At 38.0% G+C, this 21,619-nt stretch overlaps 2 protein-coding genes across 5 annotated transcripts in view; both read right to left on the bottom strand.

Annotated features, from left to right (window-relative positions):
* LOC139973512 (uncharacterized) overlaps positions 1–741 on the bottom strand; it is a 62,830-nt gene extending 62,089 nt beyond the window's left edge. For 2 of the 4 annotated variants that reach the window (XM_071980244.1, XM_071980245.1), the window contains exon 1: positions 625–741. The gene's annotated coding sequence lies outside the window, so the exon portion shown is untranslated. The remainder of the gene's footprint in view (positions 1–624) is intronic. The other 2 variants (XM_071980242.1, XM_071980243.1) reach the window with 2 other exon arrangements.
* Positions 742–4,636: 3,895 nt separating this feature from the next.
* LOC139974453 (epithelial sodium channel subunit alpha-like) overlaps positions 4,637–21,619 on the bottom strand; it is a 17,933-nt gene continuing 950 nt past the window's right edge. The window contains exons 2-11 of the mRNA XM_071981619.1: positions 19,722–19,890; positions 18,339–18,561; positions 17,517–17,623; positions 16,333–16,496; positions 15,687–15,888; positions 14,712–14,784; positions 10,138–10,195; positions 9,319–9,395; positions 7,491–7,566; positions 4,637–6,491 (exon numbers count right to left, since the gene is read on the bottom strand). Of these exons, the coding sequence (XP_071837720.1) occupies positions 6,357–6,491; positions 7,491–7,566; positions 9,319–9,395; positions 10,138–10,195; positions 14,712–14,784; positions 15,687–15,888; positions 16,333–16,496; positions 17,517–17,623; positions 18,339–18,561; positions 19,722–19,890 (1,284 nt within the window). The 3' untranslated portion in view covers positions 4,637–6,356. The remainder of the gene's footprint in view (positions 6,492–7,490; positions 7,567–9,318; positions 9,396–10,137; positions 10,196–14,711; positions 14,785–15,686; positions 15,889–16,332; positions 16,497–17,516; positions 17,624–18,338; positions 18,562–19,721; positions 19,891–21,619) is intronic.

Here is a 21,619-nt window from a genome sequence, read left to right as displayed (position 1 = left end):
GTCTCAAAAAGTTCACAAGATGAACGAAATTAGGAAAACTTGCCAGCAAGGAGCGATTCAGACTTAAAATTATATTATTTAGGGTGTGTATTAGTCATTCAATTAGTGCATTCCTTCTTTGATGTAAAACTGTTACCATATGCCATATTGCCATAATGCCATATTGCACAATACACTTTACAGGACAAAATTATGTGGGCTAGACCTAGGCTATATAGTGCATATTGATCAGATTCACTCTCAGTCACAGTTAGGCCTATAGCATATTTTCAAACAAAGCAAAGTTGGCATTTAATGCTAAGGTAAACGGATCTGGGACCCTCCATTCTGCAGTTTAGACCTTAGAGTCTTACGTTTGGTTAGGACGTTACTACCGCTTACATCAGTTCAACTTAGTCTATTGCTGCCTTGGCCTAGCCTACGTCAAAGTTGATAAAGCATACTGTAGACTAGCACTAGCCTAAAGTTGAAGGCTTAGGCCTAGATTTACATGTAGGCTAGTAGTAGTGGAGTAACGAAAAATTCAACTGCAGTTTAAGTAGGCTTACACCGAATAAATTCTTGATAAAGGGATTATGCGGGACGTTGAGGGAGTGTCGATCAAGACTACAAACAAAACCAAACCAGTCTACTTAAGCTTCTATAACAGTGTCGTGTGGCATCAGTGTCATTCTTTACCGAAGTACTCGACCAGTTGATCAGTTCCAGTACGGCCGCCCGAACATCACAGGTAGTGCATGCAGTAAGCATGCAATGTGCAACAAGCAAGACCCGCAAAATGTTAGATATTACTTACGTGCTCGGTGTACGTAGGCAGCACCTGTCACGCAGGACTGTCAGATCAGTGATTGTTGCCCTTGCAGTTTCGTGATTTCCATTTCATGTACCTATCAATGTCATGTCCCTCATTCTCACAGTTAGGTCTAAAGTATTTGGATATATCCGACAGAATATGCGTTTCCATGAGCAAAGAAGTGAACGTCCTTTGCATAATATGCCAACATTGAAAAAGTTCATCCTATGCGAAGGATATATTGTATCCTTCGCAAATGATAAACGTTTCCAATGTAATAATTAGTAGATAATTGGAAGCGCCGTGGCACTTGTAGTGTGCCCTATCCCAGTAGCTCTCAATATAGAACATGATATAGGATATTTTGTATGTTTTTACCAGACCACAATAGTCCAGGGGTTTCAATCATTGGGGTAGGGGGGAGGGGGCACGACATTCACACTCTCGGAAGGGTGCCGGGGACACAATTCTTTTTATTGGTTTAGTGACTGACTCGTGTAGGCGCTATAGGCCTATCAGGCTCATAATGATTCCTGTATCTCCTTAAGGGAGCACAAAACTGATGAAACAGAACTTTTTTTCTAAAAAGTTTATAATAAACTTACCGATTTCATTAACAACGTAAATTAAACGAGGAACAGCGCATTTTTATTCAAAAATTGATTTGGCCAAAAACGATTTTGGTCCCAAAAAATTTGGGTCATAACAACTTTCAGTCACATTTTTTTTTCGTGAAAAAATGTTGGTCTCAACAAATTTGGTCCAAACAAATTTGGTCACAAAAAGATTGGGGTCAAAAAAATACTTTTCTTGGTACAAACAAGTTTTTGGATAGAAAAAATTGCTCCGAATTTTCTTTTTGTCGGAACATAGAGACGTCGGAACATAGAGACGTCGGAACATAGGGATGTCACCAAGCCATGGCCTTATAGGCATGACTTATCATATACTGACAACTTTAAAAGACTTTCCCTCACAAGACCTTATATTCATAACAATCAATTCGGGAGAGTCAGAGCCGACAGCCTGAGGTACAGTTTGTTCTATTATTTTTTTTAATTATTATTTGTTTTTTTCATAAAGGCTCATATCACACTTATTTTCAGAACTGTTTTTCTGTTGTTTAGTCTAAATTGTTTCCACTGAATCAAAAACAAAGTTATTACTGGCAAAAGACATGACATGCAACAATACATTAGTCTGAAGGTGGGGTGTGGGGGGTGTGGGAGGGGGGTGTGGGAGGGGGGTTAAGAATTCTAATGTTTGCCATGATTCTTTTCTATTTTTTTTTTTTTTTTTTGGCAGACCGTTTTGTGTTGTAAGGGAGGTTTTCTCTGATTTAAATGTACCGCAGCAAAATAAGTAGACCATAACTAACAGGGGCGTGTCCAGAATTTTCTAACCCGGGGGGCGCGAATTACTATCTAAGCGGAGCACCACCATCGGTTGGCGCGCAACGTACCATAAAATTTCTGGTTTTGATATCCCCCCAGATCACCGGAAATGGCACTTCTCGGGCTTGAAATGACCAACCAGATATACACTTTTGCCTGAGAACCACGAATTTCCCAATTTTTTCTTCTTCATCCATAACCTTATTGAAGATTGTCACCAGTCATATATCATGTTCGACCTCATCGCATCTCCCGCCGGCGGATGATTGCTTTTTGTAGGTGATTCTACGTCGCGGCCCACAATACCCGTAAGACCCACTTTTCAAGGTTGTAAGCCCATTATTTGTCTAGAATTTGAAAATTCACAATTCTCGTGAATAAATACACTTCAAAACATACCCATAATGTTGCACGAACTTTCATCTATGGACAACCGATATAGAAAAACCTCCTTCAAACCCTAACAGACCGGTCAAAATTGTACGAGTAGAGGGAAGTATGATGAAGAATGGTGGTAAGGGAATTTTCGAAAATTCAGACACAGTTAATTTATTGGTGTACAAATATTAATATAACGGCTACTATAAAACTTCGTTGAGGACAAAAAATACCAGATATTTCCGAAACCGAACACTACACACATCTACAGTTTGGAGACTGTTCATCCCGGAACGCCATTTTCATGCTCAATGATATGATGTGATATCTGCTGTATGCTTTTAAAATTCAAATAATTGAAATGAGACTGAAATAAATAACTATGATCTGTTTAACGTGCAATGCTCCGCCAGTGGCGTAACGATGAGCCGAGGGTGCTCCTGGCCCAAAGGGGCCTCCTATCAGGAGGTCCAACCAAGGGGCGTCCGCAGAAATTATTACAAGTGGGTGGGGGGGGGGGTGGTTAACAGTAGGTCATATAGGTGTAACACAATACTTGATACTATCTAAGCGGATCGCCACCATCGGTTGGCGCGGAGCGTACGACGATTTTTTGCAAAAAATACTCCTAGATCGTCGGAAAAGACACTTCCCGTTAAAGTTGCATTTATACATCGGTTATTTTGAGATCTCATGTCTTAGGATTTTGACTTTCGATAATTTCAATAATGCATGATGGGTCCGTATGCAATGAACATAACTAGCGAACTGTTGGTTGCATGGGGAAATGTCAGATGCTTAACTTTTTTTGCTTTAATTTTGATATTCCAGGGGTGGGGTGGGCAAGTGCCCCCCCCACCTTACTGTATGGAGTATAATGGAGACTACTGTACAAATACAGTAATCAAACCTTAGCATAAACCTAATTTTGGCTGAAACTTCGTCACCATCTAAGCCTAATTTCCTGTGCTTTTTTACTTACCAGATACACCGAAGCCATCTTTATTCTTACCTTTTACTATTATATTTCTATGAAAGCCCTGCCTTCTTTTTCAAATGAACGCAGTTTCAAGTCTGTTGGGTGTTGGGTCATTGTTTTAGAATTTTTCAAAAAATCATATGTCCCGATGTTGTACTCAGTACAACATTGGCTGGAATTGGGTTTTAAATTATATACTTCGTTTTCGATTATAATAATGAATAACACAACTAGCTCGATACAGACGTTAATACTCAATGAGCCCATGATCATGATGTCCGTATTTCGTGTACGTTAAAATATGTATATTGTCTTGTTCAGTCTTGCATGAGTTTTTTTCTTTCCCAGTAAAACGGGCCCTCCCTATCCAAAGAGGTACCCTTTTTCTGTGCATCAGTATAGCGGGGGCCCCCTTTTGGTCGGGGCCACCTGCTCACTGCGGTCCGAGCCCATATGAGTTAGGCTACTTTGCCCCACATTCTTTCCATTTCGAAAGACGCACAGTTTCACGTTCATTACACACTGAAGGCTTCGACTCTTTATCTGCCTTCAGTTTAGGGAAGATCTTGGGAGTTTCATCTCTAGATATCGCTAGATATTGCTAGATATCCATACAGTAAAGTGCCCTTGGGATTTCTTGGGGCCTGATCTTGGGAAATTGCAAAGTCGGGAGTGGTCGCACTCTATGTATAGGTCAGTGCACGAACTCTAGGCGTCACTAATACACAACCCGATCACTTGTTATCGATGAAGTGGTGTGTAGCCGGATTTTGTCAAGGTCTTGGTAATACGGGCGATGGTCTTTAATTAAGTTTCGTAACTCATCGGGAAGCGATTAGAGGGGTGGGGCGTAGGGTTGTGGGCACGCGTTTTCATGCAGATGGGAACAATCTCAAGAAGTGATGGGTGCGTCCTTTTCTCCGTTTTCTCTCTTTCTTCATTTTCTATTCCCTTCCTTCCTCTCCTTCCTCTTTCCCCTTTTTTCTTCTCTTTTTTTCTCTCCTCTTTTTCTTACCCGGGGGGCGCGCGCCCCCAAACCATCCCCTGGATACGCGCCTGACTAAAATAAGGATTCAAACAAAGTTTCTTTGTAACAATCTTTAATCGATCCTACGTATTTAACTGCCTAAATATGTTTACATACATCATCAAACCAGTCGACATTCCACTGTATAACAAAATTGTGCTGCAACTTACAAGCATCGTGAGCACTATGTATGATATACGTTATATCCCTCCGCACAGCTGACCGCGGAAAACTAAGAATAAAGGGATGAACACAATTTTAAAGATTCGTCTCAATTGTTAAGTTGCATATAGCACCGTTGATGTAAGCTACTGTTATATCAATTAAAACGATTTTTTTTTAAATGACAAGCCCCCCCCCACGCAAGTATAAAATAGAGGGCGCTATATTGATTTAAAATTATAGACAAACCTTATCACAGTAAATTATTTATCTTAGCCCCGAAAACCCATTATTTCACAAATGCACCTGTATTATGTACACTTACATTAAGTATCGATTATATCATGCAATAGATATAGAAGAAGGAAATAATTTCAACACCAATGACAATAACTCACTGACAATTCGGACCATCTATGAATAATATTCGAAGTCACGGTAATATTTCCATTTGTCTACCGTTTTACAATAACTGGGAACATATAAAATGCGACAAATATTCACTTCTCACATTTACGCAAACGAATTTCTTACGGGTGACCGTTGCTACATAGTTCTAAAAAAATACGATTATTTCACAATACGTGTTTTCCGACGTTTCCATGAACCGTATGCAGTTTGTTATTGATCAGCAGTTATTTTTTATTTCCTTGTTGTTTCCGGATTAAGCAGGTCAATGGTTTAATCAAAGTCTAATGACCTCTTTCTTCACGCACGCCTAGATCATAGTTTTGTATTTTTTCATGTTCTTAAACGAAGCCAAAACAAATATCAATTTGCATATACTCGTGCGCGAGGCTATTCAGCCAATCACTAGACAGATGATTTCATCACCCGATATTTCCGATGCATTCTTTAAGCGTTGGAAAATTCCATGTTTTGTACTCAGTTCAGTCAGGTATATGTATATGTCCAACGATATGCTCGTTCTTGCTCACGAGCTATTGCTCGTCGATGTTATATTGAGAAGTACTATTAGATATCAGAAGAGCAACAATTCTGTGTATTGTAAACCCGTTCTACTCTTCAACTCACCTACAGTATCACCAACAAATAATCTGTACAACATTGAACAATAGAACGATTTTCGATTAAATAAAAGGCAATTCTCTTCATCTTTTGACAGACTGTTGTTTTCTAAGAAGTAGATCAAGGTCAGCGTTACACAGTATTTATAATAAATATCATGTCATATATAAGGAATCGTTTATACATCTACCTTTGTCAATGTTTCATTTACATACACGAGGCACCAGGGGCCCGGCACCAGGGTGAGTTGGTCGGGGCCTTAACACTAACAGCTTTCACAGCATGTTGCCGACATAAGTGGCAATTTCAGCACCGGCAGGTCTACTGAAAATAAAACTCTGACACATGTACCCAAATCCCAAACTCTTTTCCGGGGTCCCTGGCACAAAAGAGGAATCATAATTTAGATATTACGAAACCACTTAATACAGCTCTCCATGCGGCGAAACCGAAGTCGTGGCAGACGTTACAGACGTTACTTCCAATCAACTAATTCCAGTTGGTCCATTTAGGACTATTTTTCGACGGCGGACGTACACTATAATAGGCTATGTGGTGTGGCACCTGTAACTCCCCTGGTCTTCCTGCTCAAGTTCACTTGAATAACATTCTCTTGCATATCAAGGAAATGACATCGTAAAGTAAAATAAAACTCTCGACCACTGTTATGAGAGAGAATCCGATAAATAGACCTAAAAGACCACCGGTTGTACCTAAAACAGATTCAACCTGCAAAGGAATAAAAAAACAAATGTTTGTTTTCTTTTCTTTTCTTTCTTTTTTCATTGTTTGTTTATTGGTTTGTGTGTTAAAGAAGGTACAAGATACTCTCTGTTTTTAGCGAAATATACGTATTACATTATATGTCAAAGTGAGCGTTCGTTCTTGGAAACAGTTCATTCATTAAATTGGTCAGATTTAGTCCATTCATCAAAGTTGTTGAACTGCACTGAAACAAAGATACTTATTTAAGTAGACGTTGTCAGATCAGTTGACGTTGTCAGATCAGTTGACGTTGTCAGATCAGTTGACGTTGTCAGATCAGTCGACGCTGTCAGATCGGTCGACGTTGTCAGATCAGTTGAAGTTGTCAGATCAGTCGACGTTGTCAGGTCAGTCGACGTTGTCAGATCTGTTGACGTTGTTAGATTAGTCGACGTTGTCAGATCTGTTGACGTCAGATCAGTTGAAGTTGTCAGATCAGTTGACGTTGTCAGGTCAGTCGACGTTGTCAGGTCTGTTGACGTTGTCAATCTGTTGACGTTGTCAGATCTGGTGACGTTGTCTGATCTGTTGACGTTGTCAGATCTAGTAACACTATTCCAGAAACTAGAGTTCAAGATACAGGTCCTTTGATAATATATTAATTTAATCTACAAGGATTGCAAAAATAATTCATATCCTTGTAAAATCCATTTAATGAAAATTTGTGAACACCTTTTCCTGGATTTCTTGTTCATGGGTCTGATAGGTACGGTAACATCCATTTATGTGGGAATATGTATTTTCACGGGTGGTGTTATAGGGGTGAGCGTGGGTTCTTTTGAAGTTACAAGTAGCGTTTTCTACTTTAGAGAAAGCAGAACTGTCCTAGTTTCAGCCATATCATTTAAACATGCCGACATACTAATTTCTCCTTGAAATTCATGCTTGTCTTCAAATTATTAATGTTTGCTTCGTACAATGTCTGTCATATGGTTTACTCCTTTAAAGAACATAACAATTCACCGTATTGGCGGGAACCTGTTCCACTAATTCGTAGTTTAATTCTTGAAAGTAAACCTTCACCTTCACTAAGTTGTCTCTTTAATTGGAAGAAAGAAATCGGGAATTGGTTAAAATTATGCAATAGACACATTTAAACAAGTGGCAAACATTCTGGGATTATTTTACAATATATCCCGTAAGTCATCCATCCATTTCTACTTCAAGTGGAGTGCGCAAGGTGGGTTGGTGTGTGTGTGTGTGGGGGGGGGGGGGGGGCAGGGGCGTAGCGAGCGGGGGGTGTGGGGGGGTGTCACACCCCCCAATAATTTGGTCGCTGTCGGCAAATTTTGGGTCTGTCGGCAAAAGGAGAAAAGGTGAAGAGAGCGGAAGGGGAAGAAAGAAGGAAAGCTGAATAGAGAAAAGGAGAACGGGAGCTTCTTCCGTGCCAAATTTGACTTAAAATATGCACCAGATTGCATCTAAGGACGTTTCAAAACTAAAAATTTTCCAAAGGGGAGGGGGACACCCCCTCCCCATTTCAGTTACCACTTCCAGATCCGTCGGCAAATCAAATTTGACTTAAAATATGCACCAGATTGCATCTAAGGACGTTTCAAAACTAAAAAATTGCCAAAGGGGAGGGGGACACCCCCTCCCCTTAGACCCCTCCCCCATTTCAGTCACCACTTCCAGATCCGTCGGCAAATCAAATTATCCACACCCCCCCAACAAAAAAACCTTCGCTACGCCCCTGGTGGGAGGGGGTTAGAGTGCGCAAGGTGGGTCGGTGTGTGTGGGGGGTGTTTGGAGTTCGCAAGGTGGGTTGGTGTGGCGGGGGGGGGGGGGGTCGGTGCGATGGAGCATATACTTAACCTTTATCGTCTGTCGTTGGAAAAAGAACCTTCAGGATGTAAAATGTTTAGAATTTCAGTCGGTGAATCATCCCCTGACCACTCACCCAGGCGGGACGCTGGTTCATGGGGTGCAGTGAGGTGTACAATCCCATTTGAAACATGAGACACAAATTGCAAAGTATATTTATAAGCACAACTGCGTTTACCACGTATTTAAAGACCTTAGTTTTGGACTATAAGCATGCCTCGGATTGCACCATTTGACGTCAACACTCTCATTTCTGGTGGTTGACCCCCCCCCCCCCCTTAAACCCGAATAATGGGAATCGGCTGCAATGGCGATATATAGGGACGGTCCCTACACCCATCAGATTTATACTCATGGATCCTACTATGATCCTTCCATAAAAGTTAATGCCACTCATAAAATAAAGATCAGTCGAGGACCCCCCCACACCGACCCCACCCCTAACCCCCTCCCCATCCCTACACCACTCATATATGAAAGCATGCACACGTCACGGACTATTTCAAGTTACCGTATCGTCATTGTACTGCTTTATGAAGTCTCATATGTCCACATAAATCGTTTATTTGACTGCATACAAACAGCTTAATCACAATTACATCATTCGGTGTCGACACAGTTATAAAACATTGGAAACATGTTGCTTTAGCCCATAACATGTGATATCACGTTTTCCTCTGTCGCTTTTATATTTGATGAGCATAACCAATTTGACTGATGAGTATCCCATGTTTGAAAAGCAAAACTACCAATATAAAAGTATATATTAAAATGAAGGCCAAAACATAATTTTAATCACAAATTAATTTGCTTCGGATTCCAAACATCATAATCGATAATAATCGATAAATCAAGCAATATAACCGAGTTAATAGTTATGACAGGCTTCAGGTTTATTCTATTCAATTCATAAAATAAGACAGAGATCAAGTTCTGCTATATTTATTGTTTTCTCTAGTGTTCTTACCTTGCTGCCCGTACGTCTTCTATTGTCTTATACACGATATCATTTTTTGTACGAAGTAAATCCTGTTTCAAATAATGCTACAAAATCAAACAGAAATAACAGACAAAACATGAATGTACTATGTCAATGAGCAAGGTACAAATTATCTTTCAAACTTAAAATTCCTTTGATTAGTACATAAAGTCTTACTCTTTGAGAAAGATGTGAAAAACATTTCTCTTTCCGTAAACATTACAGAGAAAAAGCAAATGATCCTTCCCTAATAGTAGAAAACGCATCTGATATCTCAAGGTCATTATTTTGCTTTTCTTAACAGGTATTAAAATGTAATCTGATTTTTAGCATTTCAGCATTGTTTGTTTCGTAATTAGTTTCGTTGTGTTCCTTAAGAAAGAACACCTCCATTTTACATGTCATAAAAAGGGAACAAAAGGGAGAACAGAGGTCTTTGAGTATAGCTTTGTTTTGGACTTGTTTTTATCCTCTTCTTTCTCTCCTTTTCTTCATTTATGTTCAAACGTCACGAATCTGTGTAATATTATGCTATCTTTGAGCTTTACCTCGATCCATATTCAACCAAGCTGATAAATAAATCATTTATTTATTATAACAGATGAAACATTTTACTGAACGCCATGCAGAGCGAAATTAGAAGCATTCGCTCAACCATGAACCAGTAAGCGATATTTGCGTGGTTTTCAGTGTAAATGTATAGTTTAATCAGCAATAATTTATATACGAAGTTAATCCTTATTGGACCACAAATACTATCATCATAGTAAAATACTGCATGACTGCATCAATACATTATATACTTACGTAGTACCTAGCATCAGGCCATAAGGAGAACGTCATTTGAGTATTGTAGACAAATTCTCTGTTGTTAAAAGTTAATATACGTTAAGTTACCGATTGTAAATGTGTACTGCAGTGTACAGTTAATATATATATATATATATATATATATATATATATATATATATATATATATATATATATATATATATATATATATATATATATATATATATATATATATAAATATATATATATATACATATATATATATATATATATATATATATATATATATATATATATATATATATATATATATATATATATATATATATATATATATAAGTAGTATAGAGGAGAATTGACAACACAACACACTGGGAATGCCACTGGGAATGCCACTGGGAATGCCACTGGGAATGCCACTGGGAATGCCACTGAGAATGCCACTGAGAATGCCACTGGGAATGCCATTTGGGAATGCCACTGAGAATGCCACTATAGGAATGCCATTTGGGAATGCCACTAAGAATGCCATTAGGAATGCCACTGAGAATGCCACTGAGAATGCCATTGGGAATGCCATTTGGGAATGATTCAAGAGTAACCATAAGATTGGCAACTAGGAATGCCATTGGGAATAACATTGGGAATAATATTGGGACTGTTATTTGGGAATGTCTTTTGGGAATGACTAAATTTACCAAGAACTGGGAATGCCTTTTGGAGGAGTATAGTATTTTAATTTTTTTAAATTTTTTTTTCTCATCATTTTATTTTTTCTTCTTTGTGTGTGTGTGTGTTTTTATCGTCTTTCTCATCATTTTATTTCTTTTCTTCTTCTTTTTTCGTATGCATTATCAAATAAATAAATAAATAATAATAAATAAAAAAGAAACAAAACAAATATATACATAAAAATAAAAAAGAAATAGAGAGACTATGCACTATTTTTTTAAACTCCTCCTTAAAGATCATCTCCTCAGCAACCCCAGCGTATAAATGCCTAGCACTTGCCATTATGGTGAAAATTATAGGTACTTTTTAAGAAAAAGTCGCCCAGGAGTTAGGCTCCTTATCAAACGTCAAACAAAGAGTACCGGTAATCCCCAAAACTTCTCCTAACTTGAACCGTGTTTTTTTTTTAAACTGCGTACCCTCACCTAATGGTCGATAATCACCGGTTTAACTCTGGACAAAGAGCACCTGCATTCTTTTTCTTAACTTTTTCCTTTAAAAATAGTTTTCATCTTATTCAAAAATTCATTCGACTTTGGACTTCCTAATAGAACAGCTCTACCTATAATTTTCACCATAATGGCAAGTTCTAGGCATTTATACGCGGGGGTTGCTGAGGAGATGAAAATTCTCTTTAAGGAGGAGTTTATAAAAATACTGCATAGCGAACAGTTCGTTATGCTTTGCACCAGAGCAAATTTTAGGATATTCCTAAAAGATGTAACGGTCGCGGTCAGATACAGAGGGAGACGAAATATGAGGTTAATAGATTCGGACAACGACGTCCAGTACAAAATTTCGACGAATTCGACGGAACGAAGGAAACGTCAAAAGAGATTTTTATGAACTTACCTGATGTTGGCACTATATGACTGGTTTGCTCAACAGAAAGAGGCACTCCGCTATACCCAGCCTGAGACCAAACGAAATTCAACGGCTTTTTTTAAAGGCCATCAATTTCTCCAGAAAGAGCAGACTGATCCGTCTTCCTTAAACATGCATTGTCTTTCTTTTCTTTTCTTTTCATTCATTTAAGTTTTTTTTTTTTGTTCTCGATGGTTCCTTATCTATGTATATTATTTATTCTTACTTAGTCTCTCTATTTCTTTTTTATATTTATGTATATATTTGTTTTGTTCTTTTTTATTTATTTATATTTATTTATTTATTTATTTGATAATGCATACGAAAAAAGAAGAAGAAAAGAAATAAAATGATGAGAAAGACGATAAAAACACACACGCACCCAAAGAAGAAAAAATAAAATGATGAGAAAAAAAATAATAAAAAAAATTAATAAATTAAAAAACTATACTCCTCCAAAAGGCTTTCCCAGTTCTTGGCAAATTTAGTCATTCCCAAAAGACATTCCCAAATGAGAGTCCCAATATTATTCCCAATATTATTCCCAATGGCATTCCTAGTTGCCAATCTTAGGGTTACTCTTGAATCATTCCCAAATGGCATTCCCAATGGCATTCTCAGTGGCATTCTCAGTGGTATTCCCAGTGGCATTCCTAATGGCATTCTCAGTGGCATTTCCAAATGGCATTCCCAGTGGCATTCTCAGTGGCATTCTCAGTGGCATTCCCAGTGGCATTCCCAGTGGCATTCCCAGTGGCATTCCCAGTGGCATTCCCAGTGTGTTGTGTTGTCAATACTCCTCTATACTACTTATATATATATATATAGGTATATATATATATAGGTATATATATATATAGGTATATATATATATATATACCTATATATATATATATATATATATATATATATATATATATATATATATATATATATATATATATATATATATATAAGGTCGTGATTCCACTGTAGGCATATCTAACCTATGTAGAAATCACACGTATGAGCTAGAGTTCTTCACTTCATGTATATTGTTTGTTTTCAATTTATTATGAAAGACTGATGGATCAATATGATTGAATGCCGTCATTGATCATTCCCATCAGTTAAAATTGACTGTCCTCCAAGTGTGAAGATATAACCAACTTATTCCTACATAAATTATTATGATTGACTAAAATGTGCGCTGATAGTGTCGGGATGATAATTATTGACAAAGAACACATCGATCACGTCTGCCAATAGAACTAATAGGACACTATGTGATATCGTTTCAACCCGGCACATTATGTATTAATATTACGATAGTGTTTGACTAAGCATGGAATTGGTAAGATATATCATTCTTACAAGTTGTAGTATATTTCGAAATATTCCCTTAATTAAAACTTCAATGTTATCGATGAAGGGATAATTTGGCAGTTACATATAGCCTTGCCCGCGCTTCATGCCGTTAAGATGAATCGGTATTCACAGAATGAATAATTAATATGCATTATAAGAATATCATGTGTATTTGTGTTTCTTTGTTAATTGCAAGATAGGAATCCATTATTTAAGCATATTGTAAACGTTACATTCAAATATACGTATAGAGTTATTGAAAACGTTTCATTTTCAGATCATTATCGTCTATTGAATAGTAAGCAGCATAATATGAACACACCACCTTCATAACTTACAATTCTCCCCCCCCCCCCCGGGCTACACACACGCACGCACCCAGCTGTGTTTTTACATTCAGACTGAGGACCCTATTGTTTTTTCCATTGTTCAAATCCACGTATTCTAACCTTAATAATACCCCTTAATAATAGACAAGTTTTACAATTTGATGACGATTTAGATTCCACGCTTTCTTGCAATAAAAAAACGGCTTGCTAGGAACCGGCTTGGCAGAAACCATATGGCAGAATGTCAGAATTAAACTCTTGGCCGAAATCGCAAGAGGAGCTTTCCGACATTACAGGTTAAAAAAAAAACACTTTTGCCTTTCTTTACCTAAGTTAATACAGTGAAGTCACGAGGTCAGGATTTCTTTGATTTTTTGCTTTAGCCTAATAAATTAACTACAACTTTGTAACTACTACCGAAAATTTGCCAATGATAATACTTCTCTAAACTGTTACCCCGTATCATGCTTCAAAGCACTCGCATTGACAGTACAAACAGATCCTAACCTTAATCCGATACATACATGATATTCATACTTGCCATACTGACACTACGAGTGCTCTGAAGCGGGAAATGACAGTACAGTATAGAGGGGGGGGGGGGGGAATTGTCCCAACTGGGTGTGAAATGTACTTTGTCATATGAATATACAATTACTATAAACATGGTTAATATATATATATAATGCTTTCAAGTTGTTTCCGATACGGTTTAATCTCATATTATCTCTGTTGAAGAAAGGATTCATTTCAGTGAATTCTTATATTAACTTTTATTTACTTGTTTACACATATAGAAACGTTCGCCACACCAAAGGCACACCAAAGTACTTACAATTATCAATATAAGAACGAAGGAAAAAAGGGGAATTAAGTATAGTTTGCACTTAGCATCATCAATCATATGCTGTTCTTCATCGTTTCCATGATCATTCATTTCATAATATGCTATTTAAGTAATTGAACCGTGAAATACATTTGTCGTGCTGGCTGACTGCGGTAGAATAGGCCCTGGAATTAGGGATTGGCTCGAATGCCTCACATGCAACACATTTCTCTGTCGATTCAGAACATTTATGGCATTTGATGTATCTCTTCCCGTATATATACGTCGTACTCTTGCTAAATGTTCATTTGTCACTTGGCAACGTGACAATTTACAGGGAAGAGACCAGTTTGACGTGTGTAGGGTATACGATATCGATTAATTCTCCATTCATGTCATATGGGGAGGGTGGGATGGGGGGGGGGGGGGTGAACTTGCAACCGGAAAGCAGCACAAATACACATATATTAAGCGAGGGTTTTAATACTCACCGACACGGGGCTGGGCAATCACATTGCTCAATATCGGTATAAAACCATTTCTCAATCCCCTGACGGCATATTCCTGTACGCACGTAAATATTTAATACGGTATAAATATTTTACAGATGAAAATCCTACAGAATGTATATGAGATGACAAAGCGTTACGTCACTTTATAATTAGTAATTATTTGAATAACAATGAGGCCTTCTTTAATTTTTTTTTTTAAAGATAACTCAATGGGTATCGATCAATCAGTGTATTCAGGAGGCCGCCGGAAGGGGGTCATAGTTTTGGGAGTGGAGGGAACATAAGAGGAAACCTCAAAGGGCATGGGGGATATAGTAAAAACCTTGACAAAATGTGAATTCCCCTATCAAACTTACACTTTTCTATAACATTTTCTTAAGCTTTCAACGAAAATGCCACCTTATAAATATCAAAAGTATCCTATGAGAATACAGAAATGAAAATAAATGTACTTTTCATTTTAACAACAAGGGGCATTTCTGATACATGAAACTGAGGGCATTTCTGAAGTTTTTCACAATTTTGTTTTCAGCAATCTCTTTCCATCTGCTCCCTACTCTGTTGCCTGCTATATGATAGTTAGAGTTGAAGTTAGAGAACTGCAAAACCTCATCAAGAAACCAAAGATGACCACCTTTTTTTCCCCACAATATCGGCAATTTCATTTTTCTTCCGATTTTTGTTGTTGTTGCGACCCTTCAAAAGTTTCGGTTAGCCTAAGAAAGAACGTACGCGACCTCCACTTTGAATACTTTGGTTATTAGTAATCGCATGACTTCAAATTTCTCACTAGTTGATCGATACGGTTTTCCTGATTACATGAAATAGAACGGCTGGCCTATACTTAAGCACGCAGAAGTAAACAAACAAGAAGTAAACATAGAAATCATGCCTTTGCAACATCATTTCAATCTTAGCTGTCAGTGTTAGGTTGTAACATTAGGCTATACTCACTGTGAGTTCTATCACACATAGGTATTCCTTCGTAATCATCATAAGAATTCATCACGCAGTTGCACTCTCTCGCCATTTTATCCAAGAAGCATTTCTTTTGGCATGATAATATGCTGTAATTGTATCGGTTGTTCATGAGGTAATTTTTATTTTCTCCGTTAGTACAGTCACCGTGAGGGTAAGGTAACCGTTTGATCTCAATCTGAAAAGATATGCTATTGATCAGTGAATCGAATTAAAGTATAGGCTACTGCGATGGAAATATCCCTGGTACACTTTCTGAGCATTACGAAAAGGCGATAATTAGTGCCATTGAATGCATTATTTTTTGCTTTGCATATGTTTCTTTGGGAAACATATTTTGACGTCTCAGTTGTTTTCAGAAATATTTGTTGGTTTTCTGTTATTTTTCGACATAGATGTTATTTGACATTGTCTGTTTTCTATCTTTATCGAGAAACATATTTTTGCTTGAATGTCTGCTTTGTCGAGAAATATAATATTTAAACTCGTGTCTCTAAAATTTATTTTTCGAAAAAAAAAGCATACCCAGAAACGCCCCCAATTTTTTTTTTTTTTACGGAAGCATATAAGCTTTATACAAATGAAGTATACATATTTAGCTTTTACATTTTAATATCTATACCTGACGAATAGCTATGTTGGTCGAGTAACCAGGTGTAATGGAAAGACCAACGTCTTCTGGAGTTGGCATAATGTCTCCTTGATGAGTCATAATTCTGACTCCGACTTCTTCGGTAAGGGCACCAAGATATTCGCTAGTTTCAACAAAAAGAATCAGGTGGAGTCCTGAAATAGAGAATTCATATACTGGAGATAGTACACTGGAGTGGCATAGTTACTGGTGAAGGTAAACTGGTGAGGAAAAAATCCCAGGCAAAAGTTTGGGATCACATTGGCCTCATGCATGCAGGGATATCAACATGGCTGGGTATCACTTTTATACTGCTAAAGCCTTCCTTTAGACCCTAAAAGGTTAGGAAGCTATTTTAGACAATTAAGTTGACACATTCAGTGTTCATATAACGTCCAACCAATGTTACACTGAATAAATATAATAAGCCCAATTTGCAAGCCCCTATGCGGAGTTTTGACTAGTTTCTAGTATTTTGAGGAATAGACTTGTTTAAGCAATATCGTAATATTAATTTATCACAGACCTTTTTATAAATATCGGGCATAATACTTCTATATATTGATCTCAGCAGGCACGCTCAGATTGTATTCGTGTGCCTATCCGTTGACTATTTATAGCTGTGTTTATAGGCCTAGCTAGGACCAAGGACCGGATCCAAGATTTTCGATGCATAAGGCGAAACATGTACCCTTTTCCAAAAGTGGGGTTCAAATTCTAAAACTTTCCCCGACTAATTTACGTAGGGTTCTGAACCTTTTGGGGGAACGGTCAGAGGTGGCACAAGGATTTTACAAAAGAGGAGGTGTGACCATGGGCTGTTAAATCCGACTCTCGTGAAGGAAGAAGTGAGATCCTCACCACCCTCCCGAAATAAAAGGAATAGCTTATACCTCAAATGACTATTATACTTCTAAGTTAGGTCTATTATGAGAAATAAACGCCAGGTTGGGAGTAGACAGTTCAATCAATTTCTACACAACGACTGTAAATAGCATACTGCAGGACTGCCGCGACTCCCCACTCCCACCCCCCACCCCCTCCCCCTCCCCTCCCCTCCCCTCCAATTCAAACTTCAGATAATAACCGTTCTTGGAAGAATAATTGTTTCTGTTTAAGTAGCTCAATTTTTAACCGGATTAGTTGAAGAAATGAAGACAAACAACATGACTTACCAAACTTTGAGCCCGCCTTAGATATTCTTTGAAACGAAGTTCCTACTTCATCTCCGTTGAACGTATAACAGTTTCCGTATTCTTGATTTTGGATCCTGCTGAAATATCTGTTAAGTCGAATATTTAAAGAAAATGATGTTATATTATTATTATTTGTATCACTATCAATGGTAACAATCAATTACATTAAATTACATACATTATTAGTACGCCTATATGATCGCTATGGTTAATATGCCACCAAATTCTTGAATGATCCCTATTATGTACTCCATTATAAACCCGGAAATAACCGATCCCTACTAAATTATCATAATATTGTAATATTGTGAAGTAATAATCACACAATCATTACGATGAATTTGGCCTTTAAAGAAAATGTATTTTCTAAGCAGTTATTCTTAATATATAAATAAGACAGAAGTGCTTGCTTGGAACAGTCCCAAGTCAGGGGGCCTACAAGGTCAAGGGGGTTCCATGGTCAACGGACCTCCATGAAAGACATTCAGTTAGACATAGAAACATTCTAACAATTTTGACTTAATGATGTTGAGGAGGAGGAGGAGAAGAAAGAGGTGTGGAAGGGTGGTCGGAGGGGTTAAAACAAGCAGGTGATGCCTTAGTACCCAGAGGATATTAACCTGTATACCGTGTGTGTCATCTATCGGTGATATTCTGATACAAGCTACTCATAGAGAAATGTTACGTCATCAAATATACTCGAACAAACACAACATAGCATATTTCACAGTTTCGAATTTTCACTGTAACGTCTACCGTCAACTCAATAAAATATCACGTATGCGTTATAGATGATCTTACGTATGATCGCATTTTCTGTTATTGAATTTGCACTCCAAGATGAGATCCTCCGCTCTATGTCCCATATCTGTTAGTTCCTGATTGGCCGGGGCTGGTATTTGCGGTGGTTCTCGTACTGTATAACCCCTGCGTCTATGTAGACTCTCATTATTGACAGCAGTCTCCACGTCTTCGATACTGTCATAGTACCAATCGTAAGACAAGTCTTCATCGTCGTCGTTACCTAGATAAAACGAACACGTAGTACAATATACGACATTCGCTCAATTACTTTGGGACCGCACGCCGGCTTCTTATAGATTAATGGATGGATGGAAGGATGGAGGATGGATGGAGGATGGATGGAGGATGGATGGACGGATCGATGGATGAATGGAGGATGGATGGATGGATCGATGGATGGATGGAGGATGGATGGATGGATGGATGATGGATGGATGGATGGAGGATGGATGGATGGATGGATCGATGGATGAATGGAGGATGGATGGAGGATGGATGGATGGATGGATGGAGGATGGATGGATGGATGGATGGATCGATGGAGGATGGATGGATCGATGGATGGAGGATGGATGGATGGAGGATGGATATATGGATGGATGGAGGATGGATAGATGGATGGATGGATGGATGGAAGGATCGATGGATGGATGGATGGAGGATGGATCGAGGATCGATGGATGGATGGATGGAGGATGGATGGAGGATGGATGGATGGATAGATCGATGGATGGAAGATGGATGGAGGATGGATCGAGGATGGATGGAGGATGGATGGTGGGATGGATGGGTGGACGAATGGATGGATGGATGGAGGATGGATGGATCGATGGATGGATGGATGGAGGATGGATGGATGGATGGATCGATGGATGGATGGATGGATGGATGGATGCATTGATGGATGCATGGATGGATGGATGGATGGATCGATGGATGGATGGATGGATGGATGGATCGATCGATGGATGGATGGATGGATGGATGGATGGAGGATGGATGGATAGATGGATGGAGGATGGATGGATGGATGGATGGAGGATGGATGGATGGGTGGATGAATGGATGGATGGATCGTTGGATGGAGGATGATGGATGGATGGAGGATGGATGGATGGATCGATGGATGGATGGATGGATGGATGGAGGGAGGGAGGGAGGGAGGGATGGATGGATGGATGGATGGATGGATGGATGGATGGATGGATGGATGGATGGATGGATGGATGGATGGATGGATGGATGGATGGATGGATGGATGGATGGATGGATGGATGGATGGATGGATGGATGGATGGATGGATGGATGGATGGATGGATGGATGGATGGATGGATGGATGGATGGATGGATGGATAGTATTTCAACGTTTGTTACTGACGTTTGTTTCGTTCCAAAGAATCTTCCGTTCTATTAGTGTGTGAAGCCTCCTTCGAATGTGAGGGTGACAGCTGCGGGGTGCTTGTATTGGTTGATTGGGATGCATCGACATCTACAAACACGATTTCATGTTCATATTGTAAAACATCCTTCCATCGGTCTGAATTACGCTATGAAAGAAAGTTGTCACAAATATTTTGGAAATACTTGTTGTATAAAGTTGTATTTCTAAATATGAATATTTGTTTAACAATTTATGTTAAATCGATAGTGACCTGTTGATGCTTCGTTCTGCAAAGTCACCTTATTAATATAGTAAAGCAAAACAGACGATAACGAGAACCGGTAAACGAAGAATTACTCGACCGATGAAACGATAACAAAATACATGTAGCATATCAGTTCAGTTGGAATAGATGAAATCAGATCACATTAGATCAACACAGAGCAAAACATATATTATCACATCCAATCATTTCAGATCTAAGTAAATCATAATCATATATCAAATTCAGATCAAATTAAATCACATCACCTTAAACCATGTCAGATCAGATTCAACCAGGTATCAAATCAGATCATTTCAAATCAAACCAACTCAGATCACAAATATATGTATCAAATCATATCTCAGAGCATTTAACCAAGTCAGATAAGATTAAATCAGGTATCATATCACATCTATAGTTATCACATCAGATCACAACCATAGTTATCATATAAAATCACATTACATCAAACCATGTCAAATCAGATTTAACCAGGTATCAAATCAGATCACAATTAGTTAATCAGATATTAAAGTCATGTATATATATATCAGATATATACTAGGTGTTTATATTGATCACAATAAGTTGTAGTGCCAGATTTAAACGTATACGACATTGTATTCTTGACGTCATGTGATAAAACCACCTACCACCTTGAAGTCCTTTAGCAACATACCAATAACACTGTATAGTTACTTTTTGTAGTTCGTGTTTAGCATTCTCCAATTCCACAGGTATTTCAAATTTAATACAAAAAAATTGTAGAAATGTTTATTTATAGGCCTATATTCAGACATTGAGGCTATATTTTCGTCGATGTTTCTAATGAAACATCGACGAAAGTATAAATATATAAACTAGCCCAGAAACTACAGTGAAGTGTTCTAGGCACATGTTTCATATTAACGTTAAGGAAACTACAAAAAGATGAACATATAGAATAATTTCAATTTAGTCAGAGTTTCGTATCGATGGTTGACACTAACCGACCAGTGTAAATGTCAAAACTTTTATTCAATAAAAGACAACCTACATAGCACGGATGTTATAAGGAGTTGTAAGCTTCGATATGGATTAGGGATCATGTTGTTAGTTGATGTCTCTGTCGAATTGTGTGTACTATTGCTACTGAGATGATGGAATGACGGCTAAGGCTGCTAGACATAGAAACAAAGCCTCTGTAATTAATGATCTTAACTTGACGAAATGATTAGTGGGGGGTGTTAACATTTTAGGATATGAGCTGCCGAACACAAACAATGATGCTAAACATTTATAGTCGCCACCATGTTTAGTGGGAATTAAGACAGCTGTCACGTTTTGAGATTTGGTTTCTTCTGGTAAGAATTTTGATTCACTTTTAAAATTGAACACTTGTAAACTTTTGCACAAATTACATTGCATTAATATGCGAGGAGCTGGCAGTATACAAGGCAAACATGTATGGCGCATAAGATGTTAAATATTCAACTTAAATATGCGAAGAATATTAAACACAGTAAAAATGCAACTGAAAACTGATTGTACAATTAATGTACATATATTTGAAAAGAGCATGATAGCACAGTCTTGCTATAGAACGGGAATCGAACATTCATTTTAGGATTACAAATTTTGTGCTCTAGCA

Source organism: Apostichopus japonicus, chromosome 9 (assembly GCF_037975245.1).
Source record: "Apostichopus japonicus isolate 1M-3 chromosome 9, ASM3797524v1, whole genome shotgun sequence".
Lineage (NCBI taxonomy): Eukaryota > Metazoa > Echinodermata > Holothuroidea > Aspidochirotida > Stichopodidae > Apostichopus > Apostichopus japonicus.
This window is presented reverse-complemented; position numbering and strand designations above follow the sequence as displayed.